General features: G+C 29.0%; 1 protein-coding gene across 1 annotated transcript; it reads right to left on the minus strand.

Moving 5' to 3' along the window:
- Nucleotides 1-9,090: 9,090 nt before the first annotated feature.
- LOC107462544 (NAC domain-containing protein 72) lies at nt 9,091-10,763 on the minus strand. Its single transcript, XM_016081144.3, has 3 exons — nt 10,557-10,763; nt 10,190-10,458; nt 9,091-10,093 (listed from the first exon to the last, which is right to left on the minus strand). Exons 1-3 carry the CDS (start codon nt 10,735-10,737, stop codon nt 9,494-9,496), a joined length of 1,050 nt encoding a protein of 349 aa, XP_015936630.1. The 5' UTR covers nt 10,738-10,763; the 3' UTR covers nt 9,091-9,493.
- Between the last annotated feature and the right edge of the window lie 1,225 nt (nt 10,764-11,988).

Genomic DNA, 11,988 nt, shown 5'->3' on the forward strand with positions numbered 1-11,988 from the left:
GATATACTATTACAAAAATACTCTTCCTTTGGACTGGGATAAAACAATACTATTATTTGATATTTTTTGTTTTGTACAAAAATACTCTTCCTTTACCTAGATATATCGTTTTGGGTTTTTTGTTGAAATGTCTATGAACGTTTTTGTTAATAGTCAAACTGGCCACCAACTTCATAAGTAAGTAAACGATGAGTTGTCTGCACAAACTGGGCTTTAAGAAATTAGAGTTGCTTAGGAATTTTAAAAAGAAAATTGTTAAAAAACTACTAGAATTTATTGTTTTGACCTAACAAAATTTAAAAGTATAGAATAAAAAATATATTGTTGAGCTATTAGACTAAAATAATCAGATTAATGATTAAAAATACTAACCAAAAATAATAAATACCAACCCGACAGGTCAAAGACTAATCCGTCGCGGATCTGAGTTCCATTTAAGGATCTGCCACTGGCCAATGGGTTGCTACATGCACAAGGCAGGATTCGAACCCCCGACACTTGTTTAAGCGGACAAGTGAGCTGACCACTCGACCAACCCAAGTTGGTTAAAAAAAAAATGACTTCTTTTACCTTTCTTTGTTAGCATCTATTTTATTACTTTGTAGGCCCATGAACATTAACCAAAATAAAAGTGAGATTAAGGGTTATTCTGCATCATAAAAAAAGCACACAAGATCTTGGTCTAGTAATCATCATCCATATCTTGTAATAGGTACATCTAAGGGTTTGGATGAAATTTTTAAGTATTGTGTGTGTGAATGTAGTGTAGATAAATTTATAATACTTGAAATTAAAAACGGTCCAGTCCATCTTAGCAACAAAAAGAAAAAACATAAAAAAAAAATCCTAAACCCTTGGATCTTTCCATTATAAAAACCTTCGGTGCTTGACAAAAGTTACTTCTTGTCATAAAGCAAAGAAAAGTTATACATCTCATCAACATGATTCATGACATTTTCCCACTAACTATGAACTCGGAGCATATTATTCGCAATGATTAAACTCTCTTTCTGATCAATCGCCATAATTTGGAATCTGAATAATTTTAGATAAAGTATTAAATCATCTTTTGAGACTTGAGATAGTAATAACTAATATTCTATCTGATTTAAAATAATTATTATTTTAATTTTTTATATTTAAATTAATATACTTAGATATAAAATAAGTCTAAATACATTAATTATTTAATGTATAAAAAACTAAAACAACAATTATTTTAAATTTATATATTTAATTTTATATAAATCTCAAATTTTTTTCTTCATATATTACTAATAACTCATTCTATACAAGAGTGTTTAAAAGATGAAGAATGAAGATAAATGCATGCTACTTTAGGCATCAACATCCACAATAATATAAATTTTGAATTGTGTGCCAGTACCACCAACACCAAGTGGGGGATGACAAAAGAGAGATTCTTAAAAAGGTGTGATTCTAATAATGATGTGTAAAGCATCATCTTTTAGTTCTTTCTTCTGTTGAATTATTCATTTTTGAATTCTAATTAATATAATTCGATCATATCATATCAACTTTATTTTACCCGCCGATAATAATATTGCTAAGAAATTTGAAGAGAAATTGCTAATTGTTAATAATAAGGACAAATATATTTAGTACAAACTTTTTTCATCTATTCTTTTGTTATTTAATTTATCTATTATTTTTTTACTTACTCTTAGTTTTCAGACAAAATTTCTGTTATTTGATTTTAGATTTACCTCTAATATTTTAGCATATTCTAATTATATGTCTGAACAATAATATATAACATGGAAAATGTACGTATGAGCTTAGGATTGTCACATATTAATATTTAATAATATATTAGATAAATTTATCTTATCAGTATTTATGTTGACAGAGTTAATCTCTAAAAATATAATTAAATTTTAGTTAAAATATTAAAGAGTAAAATATTGTTTTTGTCCTCGATGTTTGGAATGAATGTTATTTGTATCTTTAACATTTAAATCGTTATATTTATATTCCTAACATTTGTAAAAGTGATTTAATATTATCATGTCATTAATTACACATCATGAGTTTTAGTTGGAATTTTAAAAATTTCTTCTTAAAGTTAGACTATAAATATTTGAAACAGAATCGATGATCTACTCTGGTTAATAATTCTTTAAAAATTGAAACTAATCCCTACAATATTTACATAATTCATTTTTTTAGGGATATAATTGAACCTTAACACAAATAGTGGATACAATATTAAAATCGAACACATTCAAATGAGACCTAACTGAGAATGAATACATTCAAGCGAAAATAGTTAAAAAATACAATTTGATCTATTAGTATGATTGACGGCAGTATAACATTATTGGATCACTTTTACAAACGTTAGGGATATAAATAGAATGATTTAAAATGTTAGGAATACAAATAGGATTTACCCCAAACGTCGAGGACAAAAGCGATACTTTACTCAATAATATTAGAAATAAAACAGAAACAAATTAGAAATTAGAAGTATTTTTTTAAATACTTTTGAAATTTTAAAGAAAAAATACAAATTTTATCCAAAAGATAATTCAATATGAAATAAATTAAACCCAAATATTAGTACATGATCTATGGTTGTTCTGGTCCACCATAATTAACCTTATCTACTGTTCTATTGGATGGAGAAGAATATATAAAACCAAAAGGTACTTTATGATTTTTAATTGGGAATAATTACTGTTCTTACATAGCTTCTTACTTGTTCATGCATGGTGGAAAACAGAAGCTTGAGAGTGACTACTGCCAAAAGATTTTAAACATTTAAATCATATGACGTATTCAATGACAACATTATTTCTTTCTTTCAAGATCAAGCGTGATTTTACCTGTTCATACATACCTGTTATTAAAGCTAATTTGTCATTTTATGAATAAGTAAAACGGTGGCGCTAGCTCTACCATAGTATAGCTAGTACCGTCAAAATTCAAGAGTATCATAATAAATAATAATATAAAAATTTTGAAATGACTTCAAGACTTGAAATTGTATTTGTTGGCTGCTATAATTTTTTAGACTCTTTCAAAAATGAATTATATACTAAGATATGCTTCGTGTTAAATGTGAAAGTTGTAATTAGCTTTTCAATTATTACTTTTCTTATAATAATTAATTATGTACAAAAACTATTGATCATGTAAAATGTCTCGGTTATAATGTTATAAACTCAAAAGAAAGGGTTCTACTAACTAAAAAAAATCATAACAAAAGCGTTTTATATACTAATTTGCTTAGAATACATCTAAAGTATGCATTGTTACCAAATAAGTTTTCGAACAAATATATTAACAATTTGACCAGATGAGATTAGTTAATTGGGACCAATTTAGCAATGTAGTCTAACCATTATATAATATACTTTCAAAAGATTGAGTAATTTTTTTCGATTTAAGATCACAAATTCAAGCTGTGAAAATAGCTTATCAAAATTAAATTGTGTATATTATATTTTTTAGGTACTGTCTTTTTCTAAATTCTACGTTAATACGAAATATTTATGTATTGAATTATCCTTTATTATATATTATACTTTCTTCTTTTTTTACCGTTAGTTTTTACTTAAATTGTTCTCTATATACTCACAAACTATAAGCGGTATTATTAATGATGGTTTTAATTTAATAAGTAAATATTATTTCTAATCTCTAACCATTTGTTTGAAAAATAAAATATCATTTTACAAAGAATATCATTAATTAATTTCTAACTATCCAAATAATTTTAGTCTAAGTGATTCTTAATACATCCATAGACCATCATTTATAGAAACTATTTAAATAAAATATTTTTATAGTTAGAGATGGACTAAAGATTTTTGAATTATAAAAACCATCAAAGAAAGAAAATGAGAGTTATTTAAATGATGAAAAGGATGTATCCGCATTGAGCACATATGCTTTGTGCATAATAGCACGAATTCAATGCTTGAATCGGTGTAACTTGCACGTTTGAAACTTGTTAAAATTGGGTGGGTGCATAAAAGGGGCATATAAAACTCCGCATGAAGGGGGAATTAGAAAGTGGAAATGACAAGAAGTTTTTTGGTCAAAGAAAATAGCCAAAAGAAAAGTAGATAAAATCTGCTGTCACATTATAACTCTTAAGAATCAGAACCCACGGCCACCAAATCCCCCTTCCTAAAGTGCTTGACAGCTTCATAGAATGAAAAAAGCATTTTCCACCATAATAATCATACAATTAGGTTTCTATGACTGTATCCTCAAGGACACCAGCAATAGTTTATCAAAATTAAAATTAGCTTCATATACAAGATATTCTTGAAATATATATGGTGAATAAAGTCTCATTTTAGTTTCAAATTTTTAAATATGATTAATTTTAACATAAAAAAGCATAAAAGATTATAAAATTTCTCATTTTTTGAAAGATTTTGGAACTTTATTTTTTGATTTAGAATTAAAATTTATAATATAAGATTTATAATTCAATATAAATAAAATTATTTTTAAAAAATTAATTGATGTTAGTTGAGAAAAATTAACTCCTTAACACTATTTTTGTTCCAAAGATAATAGTGATATCTTATTCAATAGAGAAATAAATACAATATTCAAAAGTCCTGACAAGAAAAATAAAAAAATCTCAAATATTCACGAACAAGTGAAATTATAAGAAAAAAATAAAATAAAAAAGTAGATAGAAAAAAAATCTTAGGACATTATGCATAAGGCAAAATAGATAGTTCCTGATTCAACTTAAACGATGTTGTTAGCACTTTTTTCGGAGGCTCTTAGCTTGGATATGTTCGAAGACTCGCAGATATCTCTCTCTTCCAAATATTCCAAACTATAATCAAAATCAGTTGAGCTCTTTGAAGACTTGTTTCTTAAAGTCCAGTTTGTAATACCGAATTTCTTCACCAATCGAAGAACATAGAACATCTATGGTTTAAAATGAGGTAAACAAAAGAACTCTTCTTCTACACTAGATTAGCATCTCCATAGAAAAATAGACAGTACATGAGTGATTTTGGAGCTGATTTGTAGAATGAACAAATTATCGGAGTGGATGAAAACCGCTAGTGGATGAGAAACAGAATTTACAAGAATCTTACTATGGAGAATTTTTCACGCAAAGAACAAAATCTTGTGAGAGATTTCAACTTTCATAAATGACTCTAAAATGGCTTTTATTGCATGAAGTTTGGACAAAATTTAATGGAGGTATGGTAAAATTGGTAAGCAATCATGTACCATGATGCAACATCATATGTTTTTGCTCTGTTCATTACTCATTGAATTGTGTCTTCACCTTCTCTTAGGGTTATGGAGAGGATTCGCTGAGCAATTTTTGGAGGAAAAAACATGTCTTTTGCCCATAACAAATGATAACTATCTAATAGTAGTGTCGCATATGGTGGAACAGTGAAGGGGTAAGGAGAAGGGAGCCATGATTGAACTTACTTTCTAATTAACTAATATCTTTCTCTACAAGTCGCCTCCTTTCAAAAGTATTTTACCAATCCAAAGGTAAGATTCCTACTTCTGCTGTAAGGATAGAATTAAATTTGAAGTATTTACTTTTAAGTATTTTAGAAAGAAGAGAGTTAAATTGAGTCACGATTTTGCGGCATTATTTACCTAAAAGAGACAGGTTTTAAGCTTTAAGATCTTTGAAACCAAGTTCGCCTTCTCTTTTAGACCTAGTAATCTTATCTCAACTAATCCACACTATTTGCCTTTTAGAACCTTGCTATTCTTACCAGAACTGGGTTAGAATACTATGAATTTCATTAGCAAGCTGTCCGAAAGTTTAAAACATGATAATGTATATATTAAGATGTCTTCACTAATTAACTATTTGAAGGAATACGTGTCTTCTTTCATTAGATAACAAATACATTTTTTATTTTTGTATTCTTTTGAGAACATTATCTTTAATTGAGTTAAAAATAACTTTTTTAAAGTGATTGATAAAAAAACGTAAATCTAAATATTTGTCATATGTATTTATGTAAAAGATATTCAACTGAATTATTAAAAAGGTTTTAATCATATTATTACTAAAGAACAAAATCAATTTATTAAGATTAAATTTTTATTTGTTGAAGTTTTCATAAGACTCTTAATAATTTTAAAATAGACGGACAATTATTTTTCGAAATTTTATTGAATAGAATGGAATCATCAGCCAATATGACTACATCATGCATGATAAATGCCTTATTGGTCATGATGATGTGTTAAACTGTTTTGTCACATGTTATATATGTTCGAAATCATGACATGTCATGTGTGTTTATCCTATAGGCGTTATATTACATGATCATGATGATGCGTGTCACTTAACATAATCCGCTAACAAATTTAAAATGAAGAGACTAGAATCATAAATAATATAAGATTAACTATTTAATTATTAGCTCAACTTCCAAGTATCTTAAAGCATTTGATAAAATGCGGTCACTATTTCATACGAGCGTTTTTTTAATTAAATTTAAATATATAAATTGTTATAAATTTAGTAAAAGAAAATGTGTATGTTTATCACAGTTTTATCCTCTCTAATTTTAATTTTTTACATATAAATTATATGTAAATTTCAGTTTAGCTCTTTTTAAAATTTTATTTTAATTTTATTTTATTGTATAAATATTTTTGGCCCCCTCTAATATTTTATCTAGTTCCACCCTTGTATATAATACAAACATCTATTTGATATAACAAATTTTTTGTGTTCTGTATTAATTTTTTATGTTGTGCAATAAAATTTATGTACTTAATGTTTTTGATGAACATAGAAGATGTAGTAGTAGCAACAATGACAACAACAGTGATGAGACGATGTTAAAGAAAAAACGTACAAAAGATGATAATGAAGGAAGTTAAGATGAAAAAAAAAAAGGAAAAAAACCAGCAATAATAAATAATACGTATGAAAAAAAAAGTGCACGGACAATTTAATTAGAGACTTGATTTAAAAAAGGTTTCGACCCTAATTTTATTGTTATTTCACCATCTAAAAATATAAATAAATAGTGTCATAAAAGAATTATCCAAGGAAAAATCTTATTGAGCCTGAAGATGAAGATGAATTTAAGTTCCAAATTCAAAGTTGGGTTTAAAGGAAAGTCAAGATTCAAAAGGTGGCTTTACTCATTGCCAGAAATTAAGCCTGAAACCTAGTACAAAAATATTAGGTTAGATGATGATACTTATCTTCATCTAGTGGTTCTGCATTTGACTCTTGGCCCTATCCTTTTCCACACGTACATACTTTCATTCGTTCCTTCAATCATCAGCTTCGTTCTTTTCATTCTTTTCACTGTTTTGGTGGAATCTTCCTACTTTGCAATGCCATGCTATGCCTTTATTACTTCAAATTGATCTTAATTCTTTCAACCTTATCAAACCATAGCTTCTTTTAAATTTACGTTCACATCGAGTGCGTTAGATTATATATATTGGTATAAAAGTCAAGTGTTGTACAATTAATCTCTATTTAAACTTTTTAGATTAATGGATGATTGTCGTAACAAATCAATTGAATTGAATCAAAACTCTTGAATTCGTGATTTATGTCCAACAAAATATGCCATAATTCTTTCTTCTCGTGGCAAAGCACCAACTCACAGAAACATGGATGACTAGGAATACTCGCATCCTTTTACACGTGAACGTTTGCAATATTCTATTAATCAAATCCTATTGTCATACAATCTTATCCATAACAAAAAGTAAGTTTCTTAATACCACGATATATTAGTCCAATTTACCCACACAGATGAATTAAAATTACACCTCTAAATCGAGTATTTTTTAGAATTAAAAAAAAGAGTGCTAGAGGCCAGCAGAAATTATAATATACAGCCATTAATTAGTTATTATAGGTGTGTTTAACGGTGAGAGATTATATCTAATGGTGCAGGATTATTTATTTTACTTTTGATAGCTAATTAATGGCAATATATCATAATTGGGCCAGACTTTTTCTTAAAAAAAATTAAAGATAATATTACACTATCAAACACTACAACCAATATTTAATATAATAAAAAATCAAAATTTTAAAAAATAAAAAATCTAAAATTTAATAAAAAATCCAAAATTTAAATTTAACAAAAATCATACTTATTTATGTAACAATTTACTATAATATTAACTAAAATTAATTATTATAATACTAATTTTTAAATACAATTCAAAATAAAATAATCTAAAATTATATTTAAATATCGTCTATGTCAATGCCAATGACAATATATGAAATAAGAGTACTTTTAATATACAGTAACTGAACTAATTTAAAATTAAAATTTTTATTGGATATAATCTTTAAAATGATATTAATATCAATAAAAAATAATATCATTTGAAAAGAAAAATTAATAAAATATATACTACTATTTGTGTAACATTGTAATATTGTTAAATTAAAAAAAAACAAAATATTATTATTTATGATATACAAAAATTGACACAAATATGGAACATACACAATATAAGATATATCGAAATACGAATTTTAAAATTTTATAAGATATAAAAATACACATATATATAAAATAAAAAATATTTTTTAGTTAAATCGTAATTATATTTTAATATTTTATTGATAATGTCTTATTTTAATTATATCAAGTATTTAAAATATTTTTTATTTTAATAAATAATAATATATACTATATCTAAATTTATTTCAAAAATATATATTAAAAATAAGATTAAATACACTAATACGTAATGATATTTAAATGTTTAAATATGTCTAAAATTTTTTTATTTTTTACTAAGATACGATTAGATACAACAAATACGCATGTCAAACCGTAAATATCGTATCCAAAAATATATCTGACATGCAAACACGATAATTTAACAAAATATTCATATTTTATATTTTATAGATAATCACACATTGAATCGCAAATTAATTTTTTACATAATATACCATTTTGTAAAACTCAAAAGCAAACTAAACTAAAATTACGCATTGAAAATACTCTTATAACATAGTCCTATCCCATGAACACGAATGAGTTTGTGGCCACCAATGTTGTGGTTATTAGCTAAAATGATCACATCAAACATTTGAAAAGCAACCTAACATTGGAATTGTAAACAATTGTATATCGATTGATGCTAAATCTTCCAAAAGTACAAAACGTGATTCATGTGGCTCACACCACGGCCGGTGCAGCCAAAAATTGTGTACATCTTCAAACTAATTAAAATTCCAAAGACTAGTAATTTAGTGCAATCACAATTTTTCCCCCTTTTTTCCACCTCTCGATGCATTGAATTCTTCTTTTCTCCACTCTATCTCCAGCCGAAAAAGAGGACCACCAAGAAAGAAAATTACAACCCAACCCTTTTTCTAAATGCAAGACATTTCTTTCTTGGAATATTCCAAAAGAATCCCTATTTACACCCCCCAATTGCACCTCAACAAATAGTCAAAAATTCAATACACTTTCTTTTAGTTATTTCACATCTAGTTCCTCACCCTGGTTCATTGCCTGAACCCGAACCCCACCGGTTGAACCGAGTACCTACTAAACCCGTAAGGATCTAGCTGGTTTGAGAATGCTTGTGTAAAGTCATTGGGGTTCGGTCCCTGCTGAAAGAATCCGGATTGAGTCTTCACGCCGCTCTGAACCTCCTCTTCAATCTTTGCTGGCACCAAATTGGAATCCACGTGGCACACCGAAGGGACAAAGAGGTCATTTCCGTAGTTAACAATCCCCTGTTGGGCCTGGCCCAAATCGTTCAGAATCCCCGGCCCGGAAGCCCAGTCCAAGAAACTACCGGTGCCGGCTACGAGACCCTGTTGCTGTTGCTGTTGGAGTAGGCCGACCTTGGTGTCTTCTTGGTGATGGCGCTGCTGCTGCAGCGCTCTTAAGGAGTTGACACGTGGCAAGGCGAAGCAACGGTCGTCGATCTCTGGCAGGGACTCGAGCACCTCGTCGAGGTGGGAGGAAGAGGAGTTTGAAGAAGATCCGTTGCTGTATTGCGTGGCATATTGCTCGCTACTCGAAACGACGCCGTTTGGTACCTTCTGCTGTGCGCTTGAATTCTTCTTGTATATCCGGCACAGAACCCAATCGTCAAGCTGCATAACAATACAACAATTAATTTTCAGTTTCACTTTCATGCTTTTACAAATTTAATTATTTTTTTATATTAAACAAAAATGTTAATCAATTACCTTGGTGCTCCCGTTCTTGCGGGTAGAGTCTAGGAGGCGATACTCGTGCATGATCCAGTTTGTTTTGGTGCCTTTGGGTGCCTTACCAATGTAGAAAACCAGAGCTTTCTTGATACCAACTTTCCTTCCTTCGGTCGTGATAGTCTTATCGGTTCCGGTAGCTTTCCAGTAACCCGACCCGGCTACTCGATTGGGTCGCGATCCATTCGGATACTTCCTATCCCTCGGACTAAAGAAGTACCATTCTTTCTCGCCAAAAATTGCCTTACCTGCACCATGAAAACACAATTACACCGTAAGAAACATTGTCCAGAGATTAGAAATTAGAATATAATAACTAAGAGGGAAGATATAGTTAGCTGATTACTTGGAAGAACCCAAGGGTCGAACTTATACAAATCAATTTCGCCAATGATTTCCAGGGAGAAATGGTGGCCAGCAACCTTGCGGCACAGATACTGAACGAGAAGCTCCTCGTCCGTCGGATAAAATCGGAAACCCGGCGGTAAACTCAATTGCGAGAGAGGGTCTTTCTCTTGAATTCCCATTTTGTTTTAATCTTCTTCTCCAATCACGATCTTTTAATAAGAACAAGAAATCTTTCTCGATCAATCCTTTTGCCCCCATCCCATTCTTCGAGAATCAGAAAGATCCTTTTCAATCAAGTTTGAATTTGTTCGTTTGGAATCGGGACTCTTCTACTTCATTTTACTTTTTTTTTTTTTTTTTTTTTTTTTTTTTTTCTTTTTTCTTCTCTTTTTCAGTAACTGGAAAACAGAGGAAGGTATTTATAGGGAAGACAGGAGAAAGAGATAAGTACGGTAATGTTGGGGTGTGGGGACCACTTGAGTTACTGTCCTGTCAGATTGCGCCACGTACCCTCTACTCATAAAGCATTCTCTGCGGCCGACCTTATCTGTTACCGGTACGGTTCAATCGTTTCGGTGGGTGCATTGTATTGGATTTTCTGTCACAGCGTAAAATAAAGTTTAATAAAATAAAAAGTGAAAATATAAAAGTACCAATATTTCTTTCACACCTATATACTGTTACACACGTCACTACCTCAGTTTGATTTGATTTATATTTTTTTTTTCTTAACAAAATTTCTGTTACTAGAAAATGTTTTATAATTATTATATTGAATTATATTTTTTGATAATGCAAGGTGATGTCAACACGTGAAATGGATATTTAGTAGTAACGTGAAGAAAGAAGAAGAATATCCGAAGAACAATTAAGAAATAAATTCATATTTTATATATGTTTTGATAAATACCGGCGATAATGATGATGATGATTCATGCTTTTGAAATTGAAAGCTGAAGCCGTATAATTTTCTAGTGGTGACTAGTGTTGTACAAAATCTAAGGGTTGAATTCAAACTTTCTATATATATATGTGTGGCACCCGTAAGTATGAGATCGTGCTTAGAACTCATTTCTTTAGAAATGAGCGGAAAAAGAAAAAACACTAAAAAGGATCACAATTAAGTAACTAGTTAACTAGTCTCTGTATTAAGTTCAATAACAAGAATATAACTATTTTTAAATATATCAGAGACTATCTTATTTGATGACACATTCTCAGTAATTCTAATTATTATTTCTTAACGCATAAAAAAAAATAGTTGCATTGCCTTTGGTAATTGGCACAATATATACGCTTTAATCAATTTTTTAATAAAATCGTTTCATATATGCCAGCACAACAAAAACAACCACCCATTCCCCCTACATAATAAAAAGCATGAACGATACATGTACCTGTATATAATTTTTTTTCTCTTTTTCTTTTTA

This window comes from Arachis duranensis, chromosome 8, assembly GCF_000817695.3.
Source record: "Arachis duranensis cultivar V14167 chromosome 8, aradu.V14167.gnm2.J7QH, whole genome shotgun sequence".
Lineage (NCBI taxonomy): Eukaryota > Viridiplantae > Streptophyta > Magnoliopsida > Fabales > Fabaceae > Arachis > Arachis duranensis.